This window comes from Piliocolobus tephrosceles, chromosome 1 (genome assembly GCF_002776525.5).
Source record: "Piliocolobus tephrosceles isolate RC106 chromosome 1, ASM277652v3, whole genome shotgun sequence".
Taxonomy (NCBI): Eukaryota; Metazoa; Chordata; class Mammalia; order Primates; family Cercopithecidae; genus Piliocolobus; species Piliocolobus tephrosceles.
The window spans coordinates 205,976,940-206,004,781 of NC_045434.1; the positions used below are offsets into that span (position 1 = coordinate 205,976,940).

At 44.5% G+C, this 27,842-nt stretch overlaps 1 protein-coding gene across 2 annotated transcripts in view; it reads left to right on the forward strand.

The window, feature by feature from the left end:
- Window positions 1-25,001, forward strand: part of FBXO42 (F-box protein 42) — a 98,415-nt gene extending 73,414 nt beyond the window's left edge. For both annotated transcript variants that reach the window (XM_023193498.1, XM_023193497.1), the window contains 6 exons: window positions 14,521-14,674; window positions 15,751-15,861; window positions 17,822-17,918; window positions 18,402-18,458; window positions 19,459-19,575; window positions 20,095-25,001. In XM_023193498.1, the coding sequence (XP_023049266.1) occupies window positions 14,521-14,674; window positions 15,751-15,861; window positions 17,822-17,918; window positions 18,402-18,458; window positions 19,459-19,575; window positions 20,095-21,207 (1,649 nt within the window). In that variant the 3' untranslated portion in view covers window positions 21,208-25,001. The remainder of the gene's footprint in view (window positions 1-14,520; window positions 14,675-15,750; window positions 15,862-17,821; window positions 17,919-18,401; window positions 18,459-19,458; window positions 19,576-20,094) is intronic.
- Window positions 25,002-27,842: the final 2,841 nt, after the last annotated feature.

Below are 27,842 nucleotides of genomic sequence, written 5' to 3' on the forward strand. Positions count from 1 at the left end.
TAACCGGGCGTGATGGTGCACGTCTGTAGTCCCAGCTACTTGGGAGGCTGAGACCGGAGAATCCCGGGTTCAAGTGATTCTCCTGCCTCAGCCTCCCGAGTAGCTGGAGTTACAGGCATGCGCCACCATGCTCAGCTCATTTTTTTGTTTTTGTTTTTGTTTTTGTTTTTGTTTTTTTAGTAGAGACAGGGTTTCTCCATGTTAGTCAGGCTGATCTTGAACTCTCGACCTCAGGTCATCTGCCTGCCTTGGCCTCCCAAAGTGCTGGAATTACAGGCGTGAGCCACTGCTCCTGGCCTGTTTGTTCTTATTAAAATGATGTGCTTTTGATTAAGAAGGAGTTAAGATGTTATTTAAGAGAATATTTTAAGTTACTATATTAGCTCCTCCCTGACCCATGGACCTATTCCTGGTTAACCTTCTTTGTGAGGTGGTGGTTCTTCCTTGTTTCCTCTAGCCCTTTGCAGTCCTGTAACAAACTGGACCTGTGATGGTCTCAGGACATGTGAATGACAGCAGAGCCAGTAGGTTCCCTTAGAAAAGGAAGGAATCCTTCCTGTTTCTTTAGAAAGTTCAGATGCTGGGATTTTTCCAGAATACATGCTTTTCTAAGGTGTATACACATTACTTCCTGCTAAAGAGAAGAGTGGGAAAATTTGCATAGCACAGATCTGGGTAACTTTTGGTCTTCCCAGGGAGAGAGTAAGTAAGATTTCACCATATTTCAGTTTGGTTCACTCTCAGGACTGACTGGGGTTTTTCTGTTTTGACACCAGGCCAGAAACTGTATGACTGGTAACATTGTTTTCACTTCTTAAAGTCCCTACTTGAAAGAGTACCCCCCATGCCCCCCACCCCCATTAGGACTGCAATTAACAAATTATCAGATTAAACTGAGACTTTGGACCTCCTCTCCTCCCTCAGAAATTGAATCAAAAGACTACTTGAAATGGTAACAAGGAACTATTACTGGTGTTCCTGTTGTTAATGTTTAGCTGGTAAGTGCTGCCCTATTCATCAAGTGGTCTTTCATGCGGTTTTGTTAAGAAGTGAAAACAATGCCAATGGAGAATTTCCTTTAGTTCATGCCTGTGGCATAGACAGACAAGATCTAAAAGTTTCTCATGCCCATTACAAAAGTTCCTGTTATTTGGATTTTTCATAAATGACCCATAGAATGATATTTTAAAAGATGTGAATATAGTTGTAATAATAATGTACACCCTGCATCCTGAGATCCAGACAAGTTTTATCCAATACCAGTGAATGCTGATGTCAATCAGTAACTTTTCTGGCCTTTTTACAATTGAAGAGTAAAATAGGAAGAAAAAAAATGGAGTGGGTAGAGGGGGAAACCCAAAGAAATGTTTGACTTTAACCCCACCCAAAGGTTGGCTGATGCCTCTAGGGTATGTTATGATTAGCTGGAGCCGATTCTGATCTCAGCTCATGAGGGATCTGTAACCATTTGGCTTCCGTGGATGGCTTCAATTCAGCAAACATTTTCATAAGAAATAGTCCCTGTCTTCTAGGATAGTATCATCTTATTGGGGAGAATCTAAATGGATAATTTCAACACGCCTGATTAGAACTACAATTAAAGAGCACTCCTGGAAGCAGGAGTTTAGGGGTTCTGTAACTTTGTATTTACTTCCTGTTTCTTTCTTTAATGCATTATGTACTTGTATCTTCTATGGGCATTTACATAAATGCAAAGACTTGTAATTATTATTGGCCACATTGATGTTAAATTGGAAATATTTTTATTACCAGAAGAGAAACTAGTATCTGTTCCAGATAGAACCCCCTTAGTCCTTGGGCCGCAGTATTTTGGAGACCATTCTGAATAGTTGTCTTCAAGGTGGTCATGGTCAAGACAGACTTTATACTCATGAATTTTGAAGTGTTTTTCTCAATTATCCTTTTATCCCTCCCTCTAACCACAGAACCATGAAACGTGCTTTTGTTGCTGTTGTTCCCCTTACGAAGTATTGCCTGTAAAATCAAAATAGTTTTTAGTAAGCAGTTAAATTACAACTCCAGCAGTTTTTCTTTAAGGGATCTGTTTCCTTCTAAGTTAAATGTGCTGGGATATCCTCTAATGCCCTCTAGGTTTTCTGATTCTGATGCTAATATGGTATTCTGGGAAATATCTGTCCAAATTATTCTTCCTCCTGATCTCTGAATTCCTGCTATCGAGGTCAGTCACTTCACACACTACCATGATGACAACTTTACCAAGCCAGATGCTTACTCAGAGCTTTCCAAGACCCAGCTTTGGTTTTATCAGCAAAATCCATCCTTCCCACCCCCTGTACACACGCCAGTTTGAGGCTCCTCACTACCACAAAACAAAACAAAAAACACCGCATCTGTGGGTTGGGTTTTAGTTAACTGGTCTATCTGGCATTACTTTGCTCTCAAGGCCAGTTTTGTGTGTGAAGGACTGGTATACTGCCGATGGAGCTGGAGTTACAAGTGAATGCTTTATATTGGACCCACCCTGAGAAAGCGAGTCTGCGCAGAGTGGTTAAGATGGAGAGTATGACCTGAACCTCATACTTTATTCATCCCATTATTCTTTTTTTTTTTTCTTTTTCTTTTTTTTTTTTTGAGACGGAGTCTCGCTCTGCCGCCCAGGCTGGAGTGCTGTGGCCGGATCTCAGCTCACTGCAAGCTCCGCCTCCCGAATTTACGCCATTCTCCTGCCTCAGCCTCCCGAGTTGGGACTACAGGCGCCCACCACCTCGCCCGGCTAGTTTTTTGTATTTTTTAGTAGAGACGGGGTTTCACCGGGTTAGCCAGGATGGTCTCGATCTCCTGACCTCGTGATCCGCCCGTCTCGGCCTCCCAAAGTGCTGGGATTACAGGCTTGAGCCACCACGCCCGGCCTCATCCCATTATTCTTTACTGTTCTTTTTGGCAAGTAACTATAATTTTTTTTTTTCTGGAGACAGAGTTTCGCTCTTGTTGCCCAGGCTGGAGTACAATGGCATGATCTCGGCTCACCGCAACCTCCACCTCCCAGGTTCAAGCAGTTCTCTTGCCTCAGCCTCCCGGGTAGCTAGGATTACAGGCATGAGCCACCACGCCCAGCTAATTTTGTATTTTTAGTAGAGACGGGGTTTATCCATGTTGGTCAAGCTGGTCTCGAACTCCCGACCTCAGGTAATCTGCCTGGCTCAGCCTCCCAAAGTGCTGGGATTACAGGCATGAGCCACTGTGCCCAGCCGGGTTCTTTATATTCATACACAGAGTGTATGCACAGAAGATAAGTCTGGAGAGGTTCATTGTTAAGAAAAATCATCCAGAACTTAGAAATAAGGCAGAAGGATGACTAGATACCCTTTTATTGTCCTATTGGAGCATCATCTAACAGGCTCACCCAAGGATTATTAAACTCTCTAGGACATGGTTCTCAAAGTCTACTCCCCAAACCATCAGCATCACTTAAGAACTTGTTAGAAATGCCACTTCTCGGGCCCCACCCAAGACCTACTAAATAGCAAACTCAGAGGTGAGGCCCAGCAATCTGTTTTAACAAGTCCTCCAGCTGCTTCTGATACAGCCAGTTTGAAAATTGCCCTAGAGCAATGTAGCTTTTTTTAACTTGCTGTTTATTGTTAGTTAGGGCTTAGGCTTTGTGAAGTTACATGTAAATTGTAGATTTTTGCCTGTAAAAGATACAGATCATTTCTGTCAAATAGGAAGATTAACCCAAAGGTTACAGTTTTACTGTCCCATAGATGTTAACTAGTTTTGTCCTTAACTTAGCAGACTTCTTTAAGAAACAGGGGGTTTGCTGTATATGGCCTAGGCTAGACTGCAACTCTTGGGCTCAAGTTAACCTCCCATCCCAGCCTCCCAAAGAGCTAAGACCACAGGCACACACCAACACACCTAGCTAATTTTTAAATATTTTGTAGAGACAGGATCTCACTGTGTTGCCCAAGCTGGTCTGGAACTCCTGGCGTCAAGCCATCCTCCTGCCTCAGTCTCCTGAGTAGCTGGGGACTACAGAGGCGCATGCCACTGTGCCTGGCTCTTAGCAGACATTTTAGCATGCCTCTTTTCCTCACATTCTCTTTTGAATTAGCACTACTTCCTGCTTGCTCCCTTATTAATAAGTTAAATATATCCTAACACATATATACTCTATATATGTGTGAAAGACATGTTTCTATTTTTTAAAAAAATACTATACTTTGAAAACAGCAATGAAAATAGCCATTTTCCATGGGGTAGAAAGGGTTCTGACCTTTTCTTTTAAAAGTTCTATATTGTTTATTTTATTTGAAAGTGTTTTAAAGCACTTTCATTTTCTTTTTTTTTTTTTTTTTTTTTTTTTGAGGTGGAGTCTCGCTCTGTCGCCCGGACTGGGGTGCAGTGGCCGGATCTCAGCTCACTGCAAGCTCTGCCTCCCGGGTTTATGCCATTCTCCTGCCTCAGCCTCCGGAGTAGCTGCCACCTCGCCCGGCTAGTTTTTGTATTTTTAGTAGAGACGGGGTTTCACCGTGTTAGCCAGGATGGTCTCGATCTCCTGACCTCGTGATCCGCCCGTCTCGGCCTCCCAAAGTGCTGGGATTACAGGCTTGAGCCACCGCGCCCGGCTCATTTTCTTAAAGAAATAAAAATAAGTAAATAAGTCAGTTTCTCCCCAAAAGTCTGAAGTGTATAAGACTAGAGTAACAGTTCTATTTGTTGAGAATGTAAGTGATATTGAGAAAATGGTAGGATTGTAAACCTGCTTCTCATCTTGTGACATTTGGCTATTATTGCCTAAGACACCGGTACTCAGAGCCAACTGTGTAGTATGCGGATCAGGACCGAAAGGCTTTTTGAGCCATATAGAGCTCCTTTAGGAGGACTTGAAATGCATTTTTTTTTTGGATAGGGACTTATCTGAACCTAAACTTCCAAGGACAAGGGATTAACTCTTCTTTCATTAAATAACACTTTAGGTTGTATTTCTTGATTACTCAGAACATGGAATTTGCTTTTTTTTTCTCTCTTTTTTAGTTTTCAGGTAGCACCTAGAACAGTTTCTGGCTCAGTGTAATAAGCATTATGCATTAGCTTCAACTACCATTATTATTCATCTGTAAAATGGGACTAGTAATAATACCTGCATTTTAAGGTTATAATGATTAAATTAGATAATAAATATAAAATTCGTAGTACTCAGTAATTAGCACATAATAGGCCATCAAACAGTATATTTATAACACCTTAACAATAAACTAATACTAAAAAATGATCATACCATGGAGATACAAAAATATTTTTTAGACTGGGCATGGTAGCTCACGCCTGTAATCCCAGCACTTTGGGGGACCAAGGCAGGCGGATCACCTGAGGTCAAGAGTTCGAGACCAGCCTGACCAACATGGAGAAACCCCGTCTCTACTAAAAATACAAAATTAGCCGGTTGGTGGTGCATGCTTGTAATCCCAGCTACTAGGGAGGCTGAGGCAGGAGAATCACTTGAACCCGGGAGGCGGAGGCTGCAGTGAGCCGAGATTGCGCCATTTCACTCCAGCCTGGGCAACAAGAGTGAAACTCCATCTCAAAAAGTATATACATATATTTTTAAATCATGCATAAAATACAGGCATCCCCAATTAAAACAGGTGATTGTTTTATCTTGTTATCAAATAGTTGAGCTGCTCTATTTAGTCCTGGGTTCTGTGTAAATAGAAACTACAATTGTGGGAAAGTGGCATAGAAATCAAACTAGGATTTGGAACTGCTTCACTGTTTAACCAGCTTCTTTGCAAAGGTAAACAAGAATGCCATGTAATTCTACCACTTTCACATGTGAAATTTTCTTCTGATTTCATAGGAACCTCGGGAAACATCTGAACTGATTAGCAGTTTTAGGGAATGTTAGTTCTGTTGTATAGGGTGTCTATCTGATTATCCAGTTTCCCACAACTGCCTTTTGGGCTCATGCTTTGTTTTGAAATTTGTTCCATTGATCATATCTGCTGTGCGATTTAGGAGGCCTTTGGTGTGTTTGGGGAATGAAGCCCATGAGGATGACTCCTGGCTCTAGGGGAAGAGGCTCAAGTAACATGTTCATCTATGCTTGATGTGGGCACATTTGGTCCTGTGGTGCTTGATGGGAACGACACCCTTCCTTTCTTCACTTTTGTGCAGTAATGGCACTTAGACTGAATTTAGAAGCCCAGCGTCCTCATTATTTTGAAGGCAGGCCAAGAAATGTCCTAATGAGTATAAAACCTTCATTTTATAAGTGTTCTTGCAGGAGGAGTATTTATTTCATCATATGTCACTATAGTGGTTATGTGCCTTTTTAACTATCGATGTCAGCTATTCCCAGAGTACTCCATGTTGTTCAAGATTTCCAGTTTGGCCGGGCACGGTGGCTCAAGCCTGTAATCCCAGCACTTTGGGAGACCGAGACGGGTGGATCACGAGGTCAGGAGATCGAGACCATTCTGGCTAACCCGGTGAAACCCCGTCTCTACTAAAAAATATAAAAAACTAGCTGGGCGAGGTGGCGGGCCACTTGGGAGGCTGAGGCAGGAGAATGGTGTAAACCCGGGAGGCAGAGCTTGCAGTGAGCTGAGATCCGGCCACTGCACTCCAGCCTGGGCGACAGAGCGAGACTCCGTCTCAAAAAAAAAAAAAAAATTTTTTTTCCAATTACTCAGGTGCTAGTGTGGCAGATCTGTGTGTTTTAATAAAAATGTATTAAACCTATGTGCTGTAACTGTAACTGCTGTTTGAAATGAATTACATGCACATAGGGGCAGTTCTTCAAAGTCAAGACTTGACATTTTATCTACGGCTACTCCATATAAAAGTTATTGTTGGCCTGGCGCAGTGGCTTATGCCTGTCATCCCTGCACTTTGGGAGGCCGAAGCAGGTGGGTCACCTGAGGTCAGGAGTTCGAGACCAGCCTGGCCAACATGGTGAAACCTCATCTCTACTAATAATACAAAAATTAGCCAGGCGTGGTGGCACACACCTCTAATTCCAGCTACTTGAGAGGCTGAGCCAGGAGAATCGCTTGAACCTGGGAGGTGGAAGTTTCAGTGAGCCGAGATTGTGCCATTGCACTCCAGCCTGGGCTACAAGAGCAAGACTCCGTCTCAAAACAAAAAAAAAATGTTTTTGTTAATAATATATGGCCATGGTTTTCTTTTGTTTTTTTGTTTTTTCCTTGAGACTGAGTTTCACTCTTGTTGCCCAGGCTGGAGTGCAGTGGTGCAATCTTGGTTCACGGCAACCTCCGCCTCCCAGGTTCAAGCGACTCTCCTGCCTCAGCCTCCCAAGTAGCTGGGATTACAGGTGTGCACCATCATGCCCGGCTAATTTTTTGTATTTTTAGTAGAGATGGGGCTTCACCATATTGGCCAGGCTGCTCTCGAGCTCCTGACTTCAGGTGATCACCCGCCTCGGCCTCCCAAAGTGCTAGAATTACAGGCATGATCCACCATGCTCACCTGGCCATGTGTTTTCAAAGAAAGTTTATAGGCACTCTTTTTTTTTTTTCCCTGATGGAGTCTCGCTCTGCCGTCCAGGCTGGAGTGCAGTGGCGCAATCTGAGCCCACTGCAAGCTCCGCCTCCCAGGTTCAAGCGATTCTCCTGCCTCAGCCTCCCAAGTAGCTGGACTACAGGCGCCCACCACCATGCTCGCCTAATTTTTTGTATTTTTAGTAGAGACAGAGCTTCACCGTGTTAGCCAGGATGGTCTCAATCTCCTGACCTCGTGATCTGCCCACTTCGGCCTCCCAAAGTGCTGGGATTACAGGCGTGAGCCACTGTGCCCAGTTTAGGCACTCTTTAAATGACTTGCTTTTCCTGGAACTTAAAAAAAAAATGAATACAGTTATGTAATTTAAATATGGCTTTTCATGTTTTTTTTGAAGTTCTGGTAGAGACTTACTGTTTGTTTTCCAGAACTCCACTTTGGCTAAAGACAATGTTATTCTTTGATATAGAAATTACCAAAGTTGTGGCTCATGCCTGTAATCCCAGCACGTTGGGAGGCCGAGGCGGGCAGATTGCTTGAGTCCAGGAGTTTGAGACGAGCCTATGCAACACGGTGAAATGCCATCTCTACTAAAATCACAAAAAACTAGCCTGCCATGGTGGCACGTGCCTGTAGTCCCAGCTACTTGGGAGGCTGAGGTGGGAGAATCACCTGAGCTCAAGAAGTCGGAGTTGCAGTTAGCTGAAATCAGTCACACCACTGCATTCTGGACTGTGTAGCCTGGGCCACCGGACTTAGACTCTGCCCCAAAAAGAAAAAGAAATTGCCAAAATTCATGGATCCCTATACTCTCTGACCTCACCATGTGTACTGGCCCACGGTCTGGGCTCACTGCAACCTCCACCTCCTGGGTTCAAGCGATTCTTCTGCCACAGCATCCCGAGTAACTGGGACCACAGGCACACACCACCACACCTGGCTAATTTTTGTATTTTTAGTAGAGGCATGGTTTTGCCATGTTGCCCAGGCTGGTTTCAAACTCCTGGCCTCAAGTGATCCACTCGCCTCAACTTCCCAAAGTGCGAGGATTAGAGACTTGAGCCATCACACCCCACCTGATCTCACCATAAATTCATTTGATTTATAGACTTTGCATTAAGATCATCGAGAGGGAATTAAGGACCATCTGCTTTAAACAAATTCAAAGTGAAATATGAGCCAGGCATGGTGGTACACTCCTGTAGTCCCAGTTGCTCAGGCGGCTGAGGCAAGAGGACTGCTTGAGCTCAGGAGTTAAAGACCAGACTGGGCAGCATAGCAAGACCCCATCTCAAAATACACACACACACACACACACACACAATATACGTAGATTTTTAGAAATAATGGAAGTAGGAGTTCTTTTTTTTTTTTTTTTTTTTTTGAGACAGAGTCTTGCTCTGTCGCCCAGGCTGGAGTGCAGTGGCCGGATCTCAGCTCACTGCAAGCTCCGCCTCCCGGGTTCACGCCATTCTCCTGCCTCAGCCTCCCAAGTAGCTTGGGACTACAGGCACCCGCCACCTCGCCCGGCTAGTTTTTTTTTGTATTTTTTAGTAGAGACGGGGGTTTCACCGTGTTAGCCAGGATGGTCTCGATCTCCTGACCTCGTGATCCGCCCGTCTCGGCCTCCCAGAGTGCTGGGATTACAGGCTTGAGCCACCGCGCCCGGCCAGGAGTTCTTTGTAAAGGCTTCACAATATCAGTTCTTAAAATAGCAATAATTTAAAAGTATCCAATTTGCAATAAATATGCTGCCAAATATTTTATGGGTAATCAGGGTCACATAAAATATGAAATACCTGGGCTGGGTGCGGTGGCTCACGCCTATAATCTCAGCAGTTTGGGAGGCCGAGGTGGGCGGATCACAAGGTCAGGAGATCAAGACCATCCTGGCTAACACAGTGAAACTCCGCCTCTACTAAAAATACAAAAAAAAAAAAAAAATTAGGTTGGGCCTGGTGGTGGGTGCCTGTAGTCCCAGCTGCTCTCAGGAGGCTGAGGCAGGAGAATTGCTTGAACCTGGGAGGCGGAGCTTGCAGTAAGCTGAGATCGCGCCACTGCACTCCAGCCTGGGCGACAGCAGAGTGAGATTCCGTCTCAAAAAAAAAACAAAAACAAAAAACTGATACACCTGTATCCTTGACTTCTGGTTGCTGACCTCACTGTATAAAAGCTGTATGTTGATCTCTGGCCCCTCATTTGTTCTTGTATGGTAAGTTTTTTTCCAGTTCATCCACAAATTGAGGTGGGGGTATACAATTGATTTAATTTTCCCCTACTTAGTTGAGATAATTAAGATGCTGAAATTGAGGTATTTAACTAAGATGCTGCTACACTTTGTGACATAAAACAGGCCGTGGAGATAAATTCTAGATGGAGGAGTTCTCCCTCTTCGTGGGATAAAAAGTAGAGGGAAAATTTTGCCTTTCTAAAAGGTCAAGATATCTGAGGCGTCGTTTTGGAAAGCCTTTACGTAAGATAATCCTAGAGGATCTCTTATATTGATTTATCATTATCACTGGCTTCAGCTTACCTTTCCCTGGAGCATTCAAAGAATAAGTAAATGGTCCTATATTAGAGATGGAGTGTGTTCCAGAGCGTTGTAGAGAAAAAGAGGTTCTAGGAATAGCCTTCTGTTTAATTTATTTCTCTCTGACTAGGTTTTTGGCTTTACCGGATTAAGATTTAAGAAAGAATTTCTTCAGCTCTGAAACACTAGACCTTTTAAGGCATCAGACTTGTTTGTGGCAACTATTCAGAAAGAATGTATCTGTATGCATGAAGTGCAGCATGATATATTCTGACTTTAAAGCTCATTCTTTTAAAAGAATAGCTGGGTGAGGTGGCTCATGCCTGTAATTCCAGCACTTTGCGAGGTGGCAGCAGTGGGAGAATTACTTGAGATTAAGACCAGTCTGGGCAACATGGAGAGACCCCCATCTCTATAAAAAAAAAAACATTAGCTGGACATGGTGGCCTGTGACTGTAGTCTTAGCTGCTTATGAGGCTGAGGTGGAAGGATCCCTTGCATCCAGGAAGTCAGAGGTGCAGAGCCATGATCAGTCACACCACTGTACTCCAGCCTGGGCGCCAGAGTGAGACATCATCTCAAAAAAAATAAAATTAAAAATTAAAATCTGGAATAAATGGATTAGAATCCTGGCTCTTCACTTATTATTTCTATGACCTTGGGCAAGTTATTTAAAGAGTCGTGTCCTCAGGTTTCTTATCTGTAAAACAGGAATAAAACTAGGAATTTTAGAAGGATTAAATTAATTATTACATGCAAAGCACATAAAAAGCTGCGTAGTAATTGGGCCAGGCGCGCTGGCTCACAACTGTCATCCTAGCACTTTAGGAGGCCGAGGCCGGTGGATTGCCTGAACTCAGGAGTTTGAGACCAGCCTGGGCAACACGGTGAAACCCCGTTTCTACTAAAATACAAAAAATTAGCTGGGCGTGGCAGCATGTGTCTGTAATCCCAGCTACTTGGGAGGCTGAGACAGGAGAATCGTTTGAACCTGGGAGGCAGAGGGTGCAGTGAGCTGAGATCGTGCCATTGCACTCCAGCCTGGGTGACAGAGCAACATTCTGTCTCAAAAAAAACCTGCATAGTACATAATAGATGTAGATGCTCCATAAATATTAGTCATTACCATCAGTAGCAGTAGTAAGAGTTATAGTAACAATAACTGTCATTTCTCTTGAAGTTAAGTTATTCATCTATCCCTACTACTTTCCCATACTCCCCAAACATAGGCACGCTGTTGACAAAGTTAAAACCTTCTTCTAAAACAGTGCTGTTCGATAGAGCTTTCTGCAATGATAGAAATGTCCTACATCTGTGCTCTTCAGTTTGATAACCATGGGCAACATGTGGCCAATGGTGACTTTGTTGGGCAGTACAGATCTAAAATGTAGTCTTTCCTCTAGTTTCATTATATATGCTATGTTTTATGAATACTTTTTAAAATTCTGTGAATATGTCTCCCCTTTAAATATATATGTGTGTATGTATGTGTGTATATATATATATACACACATATTTTTGAGACAGAGTTTTGCTCTTTCACCCAAGCTGGAGTGCAGTGGTGCAATCTCAGCTCACTGCAACCTCCGCCTCCTAGTTTCAAGCAATTCTCATGCCTCAGCCTCCTGAGTAGCTGGAATTACAGGCGTGGGCTACCATGCCTGGCTAACTTTTTGTATTTTTAGTAGAGACAGGATCTCACCATGTTGACCAGTCTGGTCTCAAACTTCTGACCTTAAGAGATCTGCCTGCCTTGCCCTCCCCAAGTGCTGGGATTACAGGTGTGACCCACTGCACCTGGCAAGAGGTATATGTTCTTATACTGCATTTATAATTTCTTTAAGCTCAGTATCTCAAATCCAAATCCACATTCTAGCCTAGAAAGTTTACATTACTACTTTGCTGAAGCCTGTGATGTGTTTATTTGTTTATTCTTTTTTCTAACTGTTTCATAATACTGATGATTTCCAAGTTAGAGGCAAGAACTTGGAAACTTTGTCTGGTATTTCACAAATTAATTTATTTTAGAGCAACAGTTGTGGTTTAACTAGACTATTATATTACTTAGGCTTTCTAACTGGGCTAGGAGATAGATCCCCTTGGGGAGGTAAACGTTTTTGACGAGGAACAATAAGGCTACATGAAGGACAACAGCCTCCTTAGTCACTATTCTTGTGGGATTTGGGGATAGAGAATACCTTAGCACTTCAGATTGATGTGATAACTCTTCCTAGAGAAGTTTTCTGGCTGGGTGAGGTGAGTAATGCCTATAGTCCCAGCACTTTGGGAGGCTGAGGCAGGAGGATCGTTTGAGGCCAGGAGTTTGAGGCCAGCCTGAGTAACATAGCAAGACCTGATTACTACAAAAAATTTTTAAAATTAGCTGGATATGATATTACGTGCCTGTAGTCTCACCTACTCAAAAGGCTGAGGCGAGAGGATTGCTTCAGCTTAGGGAATTTGAGGTTGCAGTGAGCCATGATCGTATTACTGCACTCTAGCCTGGGTGACAAAGCTAGACCCTGTCTCAAAATAAATAATAAATAATTAAAGACTCATTTCTACAGTCAGATCCTGTGATCTGGATTAGTGTCGGTTTTATTTAGGAAAGTATTCAAAATAGCTGACATGGACGGGCACAGTGGCTCACACCTGTATTCCTAACACTTTGAAAGGCCAAGGCAGCAGGATTGCTTGAACCCAGGAGTTCGAGACCAGCCTGGGCAACATGGGGAAGCCCCATCACTACAAAAAAAAAAATCAGTCAGGCATGGTGGTGCTTGTCTGTATTCTGAGCTATTTGGGAGGTTAAAGCGGGAGGATCCCTTGAGCCCAGGAGGTCGAGGCTGCAGTGAACCATAATTGTGCCACTGCACTCCAGCCTGGGCAACAGCAAGACCCTGTCTCAAAGAAAAGGAAAAAGAAACTAAAAATAGCTGATGCCAAATGGTGTTCTTAGATGCTCACCCTGTACTCTTGAGGACTGGTGCCTTCTCAGTAAATTGTATTGTTCCCCTAAGTGAGATCACAAGAAAGACAGTCCTCTGCTCTGCCTTCTGAACCTTGAGACTTTGTAAGTGACACCATTAAAGCAATCTGAGCAGGGCTTTTCAGTGTTCACATAACATGCTACTGAAAGAGGAAGCAAAGCTCTCCACCTAGATTGGAGCATCTCCACTGCTGTCAAGTCAATGTAGTGTTGGGATTCCTTCTGCTTAAGATCTCCTTGAAAAATGAATCCTGCAGTTTTAACCAAAAAGAAAAAAAAAAGATTTTTTAAAAAAAGCATTCTCGGCCAGGTGTGGTGGCTCACGCCTCTAATGCCAGCACTTTGGGAGGCCAAGGCGGGTGGATCACCTGAGGTCAGGAGTTTGAGACCAGCCTAGCCAACATGGTGAAGCCCTGGTCTCAACTAAAAATGCAAAAATTAACTGGGCATGATGACAGATGCCTGTAATCCCAGCTACTCGGGAGGCTGAGGCAGGAAAATCACTTGAACCCAGGAGGTAGAGGTTGCAGTGAGCCAAGATCGCATCATTGCACTCCAGCCTGGGCGACAAAGTGACACTCTGTTTCCAAAGGGAAACACCTGGATACTGGGACAAGTTACTTTGGTCTTGAGCAAACTAAAGGTGACATGTAGAGTGAGGGATGGGGAGAAATAGCAATTGTTATTTCAAAGACAATAGATTTTGAAAAATTATGCTCCTGTAAGACATTTGTTATCTCTCAAGTTTTCCAGCACAAACCAAACTTTGTTTTTTTCAGAATTTGGTCAGTGTAGCCCAGAGGTCCAGCTAGATGGTGTTTGGTGTAAGACTCATGGTTTCATTGGAATTCCTTCACACCAAGCCTTGAAAGTTTGCGCCATTTGTGCTAGGCTGAGGCTGTCTGGTTATGTGAAGCCCATAGCTAGGGGCCTAGAGGTCCCTATGTTAACATTTGACTCACAGGACAAATAAGAACTGTGTTCTGCCTCCTTTTTTTACCTGTGTTTTGTAACAAGTTATTTTTAAGTTGCATCCAGGCATCCAGCCTCTATATATACTTCTCCCTGATCCTCTACCTTCTTTCTTTTCTTTGTGACCTCTGTTAAGGGGATGGGAAGGGATGCTCATTTGTTGAGCACTTTCTATGTGCCAGGCATTATGTTAGGTGCTTTGAATATACTATTTAATACTCAAAACAGCCTTATGAGATAGGTACTGTCATCCCTAATTTTAGGTGAGCAAATTATAAACATGAGAGAGGCTACCGTAACTTTCCTCTAATTCAGATTTCTCTGTGTTAATAATAAAAGACATGTGAATTAGTGATGATTTGCTCTCAGACTCTCAAACCCAGTTTTCTTTCCACCTTTCCGCTGCTCTTTGTAGTATTAGTTCCCCTTTTGTTACTCTTCCAGGGAAAGGTGATCTATGGATAGCCTAACTACGGATTTTTGTGAGATCCTGAATGCTAACCGTGGTGTTACTGACTTTCCCTAGGGTCCTATCCTTCCCCCAAAGCTGGAGCAACTCTGGTCGTGTACAAGGACTTGCTAGTGCTGTTTGGTGGCTGGACGCGGCCAAGCCCTTATCCCCTACACCAGCCAGAGAGATTCTTTGATGAAATACACACTTACTCACCCTCTAAAAATTGGTAAGTCACAAAGATAAACTCTTTAAATCTGGAAAAAAAGACCTTAAATCAGTGGATTCTTTGTTTTTTTGAGTCAAGTGTCCCTTTGAGAATTAGATGGAAAGCTGTGGACCCTTTTCCCAGGAAGGGGAAAAATGTACATATACACAGATTTTACCAACAGTTTCAGAGAGTTTACAGGACTCCCTTAGAACTCTGCGTTTAGAACCCTTATTCTAAAGAGAAAAAATAGAAGAGATTTATTCCTCTTTCAAGAAAAATGAATGAGGCCAGGCGCGGTGGCTCAAGCCTGTAATCCCAGCACTTTGGGAGGCCGAGACGGGCGGATCACGAGGTCAGGAGATCGAGACCATCCCGGCTAACACGGTGAAACCCCGTCTCTACTAAAAATACAAAAAACTAGCCGGGCAGGGTGGCGGGCGCCTGTAGTCCCAGCAACTCGGGAGGCTGAGGCAGGAGAATGGCGTAAACCCGGGAGACGGAGCTTGCAGTGAGCTGAGATCCGGCCACTGCACTCCAGCCTGGGCGACAGAGCGAGACTCCGTCTCAAAAAAAAAGAAAAATGAATGAACCAGTTGAAGAACAGCGAGCTCTTCAGCTTTGACTGCTAACACTCCAGGAGCGTTGTAGATCCAGATGATTCTTTAGTCCTAACTGTGTCTCCAAGACTTACTCTGAATTGTTTTTCAAACATACATTTCTTAATGACAGCAACTGCTGTTTCTTGTAATGGAATACTTAGTACATGGCGCTTGTTAGCTGTTACTGATCAGGACCATAGGGAGAGGTAGCAGGTGGCAGGTGGTGCTCTGTCAGCAAACCATGATCTTGTCTCTCGTCATCGTTTTCTCATCTCTCTCCCTCCAGACTATTTACATTCAGAACTTGAAAGTGAAGATAACTTTAAGCAAACTTACAGGAAAGGCATAAATACCTTATGCCATCCTCTACTTATTATCCCAACAAATCTCTGCTGAAGGTGATAGGATTATCATTTTAAATGGAGGCCTGGTTTCTATTTTTACATAAAGCGTGTAGTGCTGACTTCTTGGCTTCCTCCTGTCTTTTTACATTAGGTGGAATTGCATTGTGACAACCCATGGGCCACCTCCCATGGCTGGCCACTCCTCCTGTGTAATAGATGATAAAATGATTGTCTTTGGTGGCTCTTTAGGATCCCGGCAAATGTAAGTACATTTGGTTTGCTCCATATGAGCCTGAAGGTAAATACTCCTGGGAATAACAGACTTAAAAAGTGATTTAGGGACCAGGTGCCTAATTCACACCTGTAATCCCAGCATTTGGGGAGGCCAGGGTGGGTGGATCACCTGAGGTCAGGAGTTCGTGACCAGCATGGCAAACATGGTGAAGCCCCATCTCTACTAAAAATAGAAAAATTAGCCGGGCGTGGTGGCACACACCTGTAGTCCCAGTTACTTGGAGGCTATGGCAGGAGAATCGCTTGAACCTGGGAAGTGGCGGTTACAGTGAGCCAGGATCGTGCCATTGCCTGGGCAACAGATTGAGACTTTCAAGAAAAAAAAAGTGAATTAGGGTCAGTATTCCTGAGCATGGCTCTAATTAATCGAATTAGTTATCTCATCCTAGCATTCTATTCTCTGATCCCTTAATCACAGACCAGTAAGTTAAAAAATTTGCTCTGTAAAATCATAGTTACGTAGAATCTCATTGACACGTGGTTCTGTTCAGTAGGATCAAATTCATGGAACCTCCACCTTGCCTGCTGTACTGTGCCTACAGAAGGCCAACTTCCGAGAAACAGATTGCTTTACTTATTCTACTTTATTACTCAGCTCTTTCACTTTTGGGCTTTAGAGGAGGAGAGGGGGAGATTGACAGGACAACTGGAAATGGCGGGCCCTCCAAATGTGATAGGTTGGTTGAGCCACATGTAAAGGGCATGAAAAGAAAGAAAGAAGGAAAGAAAAGAGAAAAAACAAATGGGATGGGTTGTGGATTGAGGAGGAGCAGGAAACCTGTGTCAGGCGTGACACTTCTTTGATGTCATTCTCCCTACCTCCTATCCTCTCCACTTCTGGCCATACTGGACAGCTCAAGCCATAGTCAGGAGCCAGAACATTCTATCTGTATCACTGTCTGATTGAGGGGTAGCAGAAGTCGTGGTCATTTCCCCTGTGCTCTGAAGTAGAAGTTGATGAGCTGTCAGCAGCAAGACCATCCCACCCCTGTCCTCCCTTAGGACATTTCCATCTTCAGATTTTAAAACAATTATGGAGAGAGATTATAGGAGCTACTCTCCCAATGAGAGAGTTTAGGATTTCAGATGTTGGAACTATTATTCCTGTATTTTTGTGGGTGAATCCATGACCTTAAGTGACCATAAAAGAGAGACTGCCATCCAGGAGTCTGTCCTCATCATGTTGGTCCTTTGAGGTTTAGAGATGCCAGTTTGTCCTTGATAAAACTGCAGCTTTCATAAGTCATTGTGAAATTACTTTTTGTAGCCAGAATCGATAAAGCTTTTAACTCCTGGACTATGATGAAGCTGCCTTTTGGATCATTTTTTCTCTTCTTTGTGGTTTTTGCTTTTGAAAACTGTAGCTTGACCAGTATCTATTTCCTGCTGTCACCAATTAACTATTTTTTTAATCATCTGCTTTTACTTCAGTTAATAGATGGTTTAAAAAATCATCTCGTCAGGTACTAGTGTCTGGCCGCAGACATAGCTCAGATGAGGCCTTGTGGAAAGAGCAGAGGGAAGGTCTCAGGATGACTGCTAGGGAAAGTAGGGGAAGAAAGATACAGTGTAAGAGCTCAGTAGGAGCATAACACTTTGCTGCGCATCTTTATAAAGGTCCCTTCATTTATATCAGCTCCTCAGAGAGTAGTAACAGTCTTTTCATTTTATAGATAAAGCCAGAGTTAGAGAAAATTAAGTGACTTGTTCAGGCTACAGAGCTTGGATTCAGCAACATGGTCTTTCTGGTTCAGAAGCCCCTGAACTCTGAGTAGGCCATCTCTAAAACCTGCTCCAGCCCACACAGTCTGTGAAAGTGAAAATGGTTTAAGTTTGCCAGATGGGCACAGGCATCTGGAACTCCCCAGCCACCATTATGGTCCGTGGGAGCTCCTAACTCCCTTTATCCTTCTGTCCTTAATTCACAGGAGCAATGATGTCTGGGTCCTTGACCTCGAGCAGTGGGCGTGGTCCAAGCCGAACATCTCCGGCCCCAGTCCTCATCCTCGAGGTGGCCAATCTCAGGTGCTCAGGAATTAAAATAACTATTCAGCAAACACTGTAGCATCTTTCAGTTAGGACGGGAGAGGGAGGAGGGAGTCAGGTAAGATGCCAATATGCACCTAAGCCAAAGCAAATGTATCATTCTTTTTTACTGGTATTTATTTGTCAAATTCTAATTGGTCATATTATTTATAGTGGTTTTATATTATGCTCCTCCCCAAAGCATTTACTTTGCTGTGTCATTTCTCAAGAGAATCTTGCATTTTATGTGGTTGACATTCATGTTAATATTTGATCAACAAAGAATGTATCCTTTCAGGTGAATTATCAGTAATTTGTTCACAGGGATCAGAATTGACATGTTTTTAGGAGAATGGAGAGGTTATGGTAACTAGAACATTCCCATTTGGGAGCTAGGTAGGCTATTTTCATATACCAGTGAAGCATAGAAAGTCAGAAAGCTGTGTCTTTGTAGGTTTATTTTCAATGTCTTCCCCTCCCCAGATTGTCATAGATGATGCAACTATCTTAATCCTCGGAGGGTGTGGCGGTCCCAATGCTGTGAGTATTGCTTCTGTGGCATTCCCATGTGCCTGCTGCTAAGTGTTCAAAACCTGTTTCCCCTGTCTTCTTCTCTAGGAGTATACAAGACTATTTCCATGGCATTTTAATGTAAGGAATGCTTTTTGGGTTTAGCCTTTGTATTTTCTGGTCTTTGTTTCTGCTCTTTTTTAGGGTTGAGGGGATCCTTTTAATCATAGATATTTGTCTCTTGAATATTCATGTCTATATTCTTCCTATTCCTATTTCCTTTTTAGGCGATAAAGTTTACTGCTATCATTTTTTCAAAGGGGAGAGGGCAGTGGGACAAAAAAGGTTGATAACTGTCAGAGTTCACACAGAATTTAAGAATACACATTCAGGGCCGGGCGCGGTGGCTCATGCCTGTAATCCCAGCACTTTGGGAGGCCAAGGCAGGCGGATCACGAGGTCAGTAGATTGAGACCATCCTGGCTAACATGGTGAAACCCTGTCTCTACTAAAAATAAAAAAAATCAGCCGGGTATGGTGGCACGCACCTGTAGTCCCAGCTACTCGGGAGGGTGAGACAGGAGAATGACTTGAACCCGGGAGGTGGAGGTTGCAGTGAGCTGAGATCACGCCACTGCACTCCAGCTTGGGTGAGAGAGCGAGACTCAGTCTCAAAAAAAAAAAAAAAAATGCAGATTCAGAAAGTTGTGGATATGTATTATTTATCCTCTCCTTCAGTCCCCAATACATACACATAAAATTATGGGCAAGTGTCATAACCACTTACAGTTGATTCATGGGTCACAAGCACAATTCCATATACTAAGCCAGTGGTAATATATGAATGAATGAAAGCATAAGTGGATGCATGCACAAGTGAATAATTAACTGAGGATTTTGCTATTCCTTCTGAAGAGCCCACATCCTTTCAAGACCAGACAGGACAGCTTTGAGACTACAACTCTGTGTGTGTGTGTGTTTTGGAACACATATCACACCTGAGTCTTGTCATTGGTTTTTTCTCTTACAGCTGTTCAAGGATGCTTGGTTGTTGCACATGCATTCTGGTCCTTGGGCCTGGCAGCCACTCAAGGTAGAAAATGAAGAGCATGGGGCCCCAGAACTGTGGTGTCATCCAGCGTGCCGGGTAAGCAGGCAGCTGACAGGCCAGCAGGAGGACAGGTCCTAAATTGGAAAACCACATTACTTTGTCAGGTTTCAAAGAAATTTGTACAAAAATAGAAAACACCTTGGTGTCACAAAAGAAGTGAACATTAGCCATAGCTCCTTTGGCATTTCTCACTAAATGGGAAAACTTATGGGGGCCCCACTCATTCAGTAAGTCCCAACTTTAAGCATCTGTTTGTCTCTGAAACTTTCCCTGGAGTCCTTCTCCTTCTAACAAAAACTAATTGTTCCCTTCTCCCCATTTTCCCCACCCCTTCTGTATACATATCTCTAATGATAGCATATGTCACACAAAGCAACAATGGTTCCCATGTCTGACTTCTAGCCTAGAGGGCAGACTACATCATTTTCATCTTCATATCTGAGGTACCTACAAAATGTGTGGCACATTACAGATGCTTATGATAAAATGTTTGACAGCTGAATGAACAATCAGAATCATAGAAGAGTCTGTGAGCACTGGTCCTTTGTCTTCCAGGTGGGACAGTGTGTGGTGGTCTTCAGCCAGGCTCCTAGTGGGAGAGCCCCACTCAGCCCCAGTTTGAACTCTCGCCCATCACCTATCAGTGCCACTCCTCCAGCTCTTGTTCCTGAAACCCGAGAGTACCGCTCTCAGTCTCCAGTAAGAAGCATGGATGAAGCTCCTTGTGTTAACGGCCGCTGGGGAACACTGAGACCCAGGGCTCAAAGGCAGACTCCTTCGGGTTCCCGGGAAGGGAGCCTTTCCCCAGCCAGAGGAGACGGCTCTCCTATCCTCAATGGTGGGAGTTTGTCTCCAGGAACGGCAGCTGTGGGTGGCTCTTCTTTGGACAGTCCTGTACAGGCCATATCTCCAAGTACTCCATCTGCTGCTGAAGGATACGACCTAAAAATGGGACTTTCTTTGGCCCCCCGGCGAGGATCACTACCAGATCAGAAAGATCTGAGATTAGGATCTATAGATCTGAATTGGGATCTGAAACCCGCTTCCAGTAGCAATCCCATGGATGGCACAGACAGTAGGACAGTTGGAAGTATGAGACACCCTCCTGAACAGACAAATGGTGTGCATACCCCACCTCACGTGGCCAGTGCCCTTGCAGGGGCCGTCTCCCCAGGTGCCCTGCGTCGGAGTCTGGAAGCCATCAAAGCGATGTCCTCCAAAGGCCCCTCAGCCTCTGCAGCACTAAGTCCTCCTCTTGGGTCTTCTCCAGGCTCTCCTGGGAGCCAGAGTTTGAGCAGTGGAGAAACAGTGCCCATCCCTCGCCCAGGGCCTGCCCAAGGAGATGGACATTCCTTACCTCCCATTGCCCGCCGCTTGGGCCACCACCCTCCACAGTCCCTAAATGTTGGCAAACCCCTATACCAGAGTATGAACTGCAAGCCCATGCAGATGTACGTGCTAGACATTAAAGACACCAAGGAGAAGGGGCGGGTCAAATGGAAAGTATTTAATAGCAGTTCTGTGGTCGGACCTCCTGAAACCAGCCTGCATACTGTGGTACAAGGCAGGGGTGAACTCATCATATTTGGAGGACTCATGGACAAGAAACAGAATGTGAAGTACTATCCAAAAACAAATGCCTTGTACTTTGTACGAGCAAAGAGATAATGTGTTCTAAACCCCTTTCCTTTTCTGTGGCTTTTAATTTGGAATTTTCCAGTGTGTAAGCATTTGGACTGAGAATTGGGAAAACAGAATTACTCCCAGAAGCCAAAACTCTTTAATTCCCAACCGAAGTCACTCCAGGCTGGGATCAAATCTCCATTAAGAAAAAAATTATATATAAGTATATATATATATATATATTATATAGCCAACTCTGTTTACAAAAAAAGGGAGAGATCTCCATCCTGGTTCAGATAAAATTGTTGCTGTGTTTTAACAGGGGCTGGGTTGCCATTTTCTACCTTGCTGGTAACTAGACCAAGAAATTAGAGAACAGACTAACATCAGTAACTTTCCAAAAGAAACTGAAGAGCCCCCTGTAAATCTTTATGTGGCCTTCTTGGAGTTAAAAAAAATAAAGGGCATATATAAGTTGCAAAGGTGTAGGTTTTTAGACTCTCATGCTTCAGGTGCTGTCAGGGTAAAAGTAACTGTTCTTCCCCTTCTCGTCTTAAAACCACAGAGGACTTGTGACAGCTCTGCAGAAATGCCAGTGCCTGGCCCCCTCCTGCCCTTTATGGCTGAGGAAAGTTACCCAACAAAGGATTTTATTCCACATCTGTGTGCCAGGTCATCGTGAAATAATGTTTATGCAGCCGACATCTGTCCGCCTAGTAATGTCCATTGGTCTTTGGAGTGCTCCTTATGTGTCTCAGAAAACATTTTGTGTCTGATTGTGGAAATTTCTGACAATCAATCATACTTGGTTGCAAGTTGCCAAAAAACATATTTATTCTCCTCTTTCTTCCCTTAGAACATGGTACTTGGAAACTGCCTTTTCCATTCACTTACAGGTTGCTTTTTTCTTCTGCTTTTTTTTTTTCATATGTGGATTTTTTTTTTAAAGTCCTAAAACCTGTCTGACTTTCTGTTTCTTTTACAAAGCTCAGGTGCCTACAGAAATCAAAAGCTGCTTAGAAATATTTGTGGAACCCTTTCGCTTGTGTCACTAGGGGGCCAGGAGGGAATTCTAAGATGTCAATATTGTGAGAAATCTTTGAAGCATCAGAAGATACTGTTTTTTCCCTATAGGCTTCTTTTTACTTCCAGAGCACATTGAGCATGCTCATCCCATATTTGTAGGATGTGGAAATTGATTCTGGAAGGGAATTCCTATAACCGTTCTTTTTAGAAATGTTTTTTTCCTTGTTGTGACATATATTCCTCTTCCTGGCTATTGGCAGGTGATGGAGTTGAGAATCATGTACTGGACTCCTTGACGTATGGCTGACCTCAGGAACAGCTCCATCCTTTGCACTTGTCTTGTTCATGTATCACCCAAATAGGGCTTGGGTTTTTACTTTCACTTCATTTCTGAGATTAAGGTGTAACCAAGTAGAGCATTTCTTTGCTTGATACAGAAAGTTACTAGTCTCAACCATGGCCTGGGCATAAGAGATGTCAAAATAAGTTTATTTCAAATAGCACCATTTAAGTAGGGATTTTTGGTGATTTCTCATCAGTGGAAAGAGGATTTTTGTTTTGCCCATAGTATTTAAATTTCAAAACATCACCTTTCCCACCCTGACACTCCCCTTTTTATTATTAGCGTTTCTCAGGCACGAAGCCTGCTGCAACTGGCCCTGGGTCCTGGCTTTCAGCCGGCATCTAGCAGCCTAAGTGTACTGATAAGTGTGTTTTCTCCTGTTATATGCTGAATCCTTTCCCTTAGCCATTAGCTTTTACGATGTGGTCTTGGTAGGAAAGCCACCCTGGTGCCAAGCCTAGCTTGTGGGGAGAGGTACGTGTTCCAGAAACTGCTCTCTGTTCCCTTCAATGAGGAAACAACATGTGTCTACTTAGGTGGCATCCAACTGCTTGGAGCTCCACACTTCCCTTTCCCGACTGGGGCTCTGGTGCTGTTGCCAATCCTTGCTTGGCAAAGGCTGTTCGATCATGTGGGGTCCTTATCTACAAGGGAAAGCTGGGCCAGAAGGTTAACAATTCAGGTGTTACCACTATTGCTGTACCTTGTGTTAGGACATTGTGTTTGTGCATGGACTGTGCCTCCGAACTCAGTAGTTCCTATCTAAATATAAAGTATATTAGAATTCTGAAAGTACAGAATCTCAACCTTGTAGTCTTTCCCTTAGTCCTATGGCCTTCCTAAGCCAGCTGTTAACGTGTTGATTCCTTCCACTTCCCCCAAGCAGGCAGGCAACAGAGATGTTGATTGTTTTAGAAAGTAATCTGGTTCCTCTGAACTCCATTGAATTCCAGTTTGACCCACACTACCTGGAACCGGACTGTTTGCTTACAGCTTTTTAAGAAAAATCTGCCTTGTCTGCCCCCATTATGTTGGTCTTGGTAGCTCCTGGGCACTGTGGGCATGTACCGTGGGAAAGTGACTCAGCACAGTGAAAGTGATTGTCTCCTCAGGCCTCCTGAAGCCACCTGTGCAGTGGGACTTGAGGTGTCTCAGCCAAGATGAGCATTTCCACAATGCCGTGGATGCTGCAGTCAGGCCAGATTGAACCATGACTCCGTTTTTCACATGATACCAATTTTGTCTTAAAATTCACTGAGAAAAATGAGACTAAATTTTTTTTCACCCTCAGGAGCACCGGAAGCAAATATTTATTGAATATTCGTTTTGTTTCTACTTGAAGCTTTAACCCCTTTCATTCCTGCAAGTGTGCCTTTTGAGAGCTCCCATGGCCTAGTGACTTCACTGGTCACCTTGTCCATCTTATGTAAGAATTTTAGTCTCTCCCTACCCTCTTGGACAGAGCTTCCTGTCCTCTCATTTCACAGGTTATGCAACAGAGGGTTCTGTGTTTTCATTCGTATTTCCACCCTTCACTTGGTTGGTAGACTCCACAACCCCACCCTGCCCCACACTTTGGGAGCACAAATTTGGTGTTGAAACAAACTTAAATTTCATTTTAAGGCAATACTGGGCTTACTCTCCTCCCAGCCGTCTGTGGATTGATTTGATTTTAATGTTCGAGTTTTACAGCAACAGCTGAAAACCATGAACTATTCTAGGAACTGTGTTGGAACTCTAAATTAAAGAAAGGAGGAGGAGGAGGAGGAAGAAAGAAAACCAATTTAAGAAGCCTTGACTTTGGAGGACAGAAAGCCACCAGCCAATGGAGAACAAAGAGATGTTTCCCTTTCCTTTCTTTCACCTTGTTGTTCTGGGTTTCCTTCTGCTTCACCCTTTTCCTTCCCCCTTAAAAGTGGTATTCCTGGTTGGTCTGTCTGTCCTTGTGCTTGTGGTGATCCTGGCATGGTGATGTGCTCTGCTTTGCATTATCCGTGGTCTCCTACCAGCGCACAAGTCAGTGGGGAGGATCTAAACGCCTGGGGGTGAGGAAACTGAACCTCCAGGCCTGTGTCCCATGTAGCCTCTCCATGAACTGCAGAAGGCATGTTCTGCATGGTTACCAGTAAGTGGCTCCCTCTCACCATGTTCATTGTCAAATGAGAGCAAACTTCAGGTGTTGGCTCCATTGTACACTCTACTTGCTCTGCTCCCCTCCCTCCAACCAGGGTTCATGTCCGTGCACACCCATGTGCCCTGGCGAAGCTGGTGCTGTGAGTGATGTTTCCCATCTAACTCAGGGATGCCAGGTGGCTTACCCTGAGATAGTCATTTTAGGCACATAACAGTGTAGGAATGAGAAATGGATTTCATTGCTATTTAAATCTGTCAATTTCATTTTTTGTTAATGTTTTCCCCTGATGACTTTTTAGCAATTTAACAAATAAAATTAAATGGACAATTGTCTTAACTGTTTTATTAGCAAAAAAAGAAAAAGAAAAGAGGTCTGGCCGGGCACAGTGGCTCACGCTTATAATCCCAGCACTTTGGGAGGCTGAGGCAGGTGGATCACAAGGTCAGGAGTTGGCCAGGAGAGCAGCCTGGCCAACACAGTGAAACCCCGTCTCTACTAAAAATAGAAAAATTAACCAGGCATGGTGGCAGGCACCTGTAATCCCAGCTACTTGGGAGGCTGAGGCAGGAGAATTGCTGAAACCCAGGAGGCAGAGGTTGCAGTGAGCCAAGTTTGCGCCACTGCACTCCAGCCTGGGCAACACAGTTAGACTCTGTCTAAAAAAAAAAAAAAAAAAGAAAAAAACAGGTTGAGCACACTGGAAGAAAAATTGTCTTGATGGGAAACAATCAAGGTTGGAGATTGAAGGCACAGTAGTTGGAAAGAGATACCTTTTCTAGGGGGTTGTGTTTTCAGGGAGAGGTGGAGAGTTGCCACTCCTTGGGGACAATGCCATTTAATAATAAAGCAGCTTCCTGCATCATGCTTGAAGGGCCTGGTGTTTCAGAGTCTCAGTACTAACCTGCGGTGGAGATCTAAGAGTGGTCATGAGCTTGGAGGAGAGGCCCAGGGGCCAGGACAACATTTGCATCTTCCCTGGCCCCCTAAGCAAAGATGAAGACAAAGGGCCCCAGGGGTATGAAACAGCACAGCAGATGATGGTTTGGAACACAGTCCTGAAGCTCCGAAGGCCTATGGCTTAATCCTGCCTTTCCCTACTTACTACTTAACCTTGGATACAAGTTGCCTCATCTGTAAATGTAGTTGCTTCTACCTTATAGGAGCCTGTGGGTTAATTGAAGTTGTATGTGAAAAGCGCCACCGCAGTGCCTGGCCCATAGTAAGTTTGCAGCTACTGCCTCCTGCTGCAGGGCCAGCACAGCACTCCCCAGCCAGGGTTCTTGTTTTTCTGGATACAAAAGGGCCAGTGGGCTGGGCATGGTGGCTCACGCCTGTGATCCCAGCAGTTTGGGAGCCCAAGGCAGGTGGATCCCTTGAAGTCAGGAGTTCGAGACTAGCCTGATCAACATGGCAAAACCCCTTCTCTACTACAGATACAAAGATTAGCTGGGCATGGTGGTGCACACCTGTAATCCCAGCTACTCGGGAGGCTGAGGCAGGAGAATCACTTGAACCCAGATGGAGGCTGCAGTGAGCCAAGATTGCGCCACTGCACTCCAGCCTGGGTGACAGAGCGAGACTGCATCTCCCAACAAATAAATAATAAAGGGCCAGAGGCCCATGCACATTTGGGTGTAAATTAAAAATCTGGCTGGGGAAGGGGAGACAGTGCAGGAATCAGCACCTCAGCCCAAGGTTTTGCCTTCATTACTCCTCCGGTGAGCATGAGAAAGTTTCCTGAAAGTGGTAGGCTTTGAGCACCCCCAGGTCTAGGCAGGACAGGAAGCATCCACCAAAATTTTGCCCGTGAAAATCCCGCAGGCTGACCTCTGTGTGGTGCTGCCGCACACGACTGGGTCTTACCTGTGCTCTGTGCCTTTTCACCTCCCCCAGGCCAAGGAGAGCCCCCCAACTAAGTTCCACGTTCTGGTCTCAGTGGCCATTACTACTACTATTGCCACAAACACTGCCAGCATGTCAGTGGATGCTGTGTGAGGCTGTAAGTGTTCAAACAGGGTCTGACTACCTGCATGGGAGGAAATGACAGATGATTTATGCATCAGATCAAGATTGGAACAAAGGAAACGAGACATAGTTCTGTGGACTCAGAAGGGACTTAGAGGCAGTAGGACAGGACAGACCTAGGTTCAAGAGCTGACTGTCACTTTGAGCTGGAGCAAGTCATCCTGCCTCATTGAGCCTCAATTGTATCAGTAAAATGGCAATGATGGCAGCCAGCCTCACAGGTTAGCAATTTAGCGGGAACCAGCCAAGAATCGTTAATCCATTGGATGGGTGTGATTCCCCAAAAGGCCACCTGAGGGCACCCTGTGAAAGGCTTCAAGTGTGCTTGGGTGATCTGTCCGAGGCAGTCTTGAGAAGGAAAGCAGCTAGGCAGGAAGAAGAAAACGCTTGCCCGTTTCTCCCCTCCCTCTGTCAGTTAAGCCTGGGGGGCACCCCTCCCTGGCCCCTGCCTTGTTTCAAGTACCATCTCCCGGCTGGCCTACCTGCCTTCCCTGCCCCAGCCCTCAGCCGTGGGAAAATTAGTCTTCCTCATGGGCTGGGCTCTGGGTCCAGAACCTGTTGGCATGCACAAAGCCAAGTTCATGTCTTAAGTAAATGCCGAAAAGTCCTAGCAGAGTGTGTTCTGCACCCACCAGGGAGCCTGTCTGCCCACCTACTGCAAGGAAGAGAAGGAGGGCTCCTTTCTAGCAGAAGCCTGGGGAGAGGGAGGATGCTCCTGCCTGAGGACATGGGCTGTGGCCCGTTGACAAGGCCCAGAAAGCCTGGAACTGACTGGGAGACTATTCACTCTCAGCAAGCATTCCCTGAGCATCTTTGACCCCCGAGGCACTGGGACACACAGAAGACACAAAAGAGGCCCACTCATGAAGGAGCTTACAGCCTAATCACAAACCAGGGAGGTGTCACATGGGCTAAACAAAAATGACAAATCCTGAGCTTCTAAGGTCAAAAGACAATCCAGGTATCATACTAAAAAGATACCAAAGGGGATGGAGTCAGTAGAACCATCTGCAACCAGTGCAGCCACCCAGGGCCAGGACAGTTGTTCGGGAAGCCAGAAGCCAAGAAGTTAGCCTTCTCTTTGCTTTGGTGTCTTAGTTGCTTTGTGCTGCTATATACCACAGACAGTGATTTATAAGCAACAGAAATGTA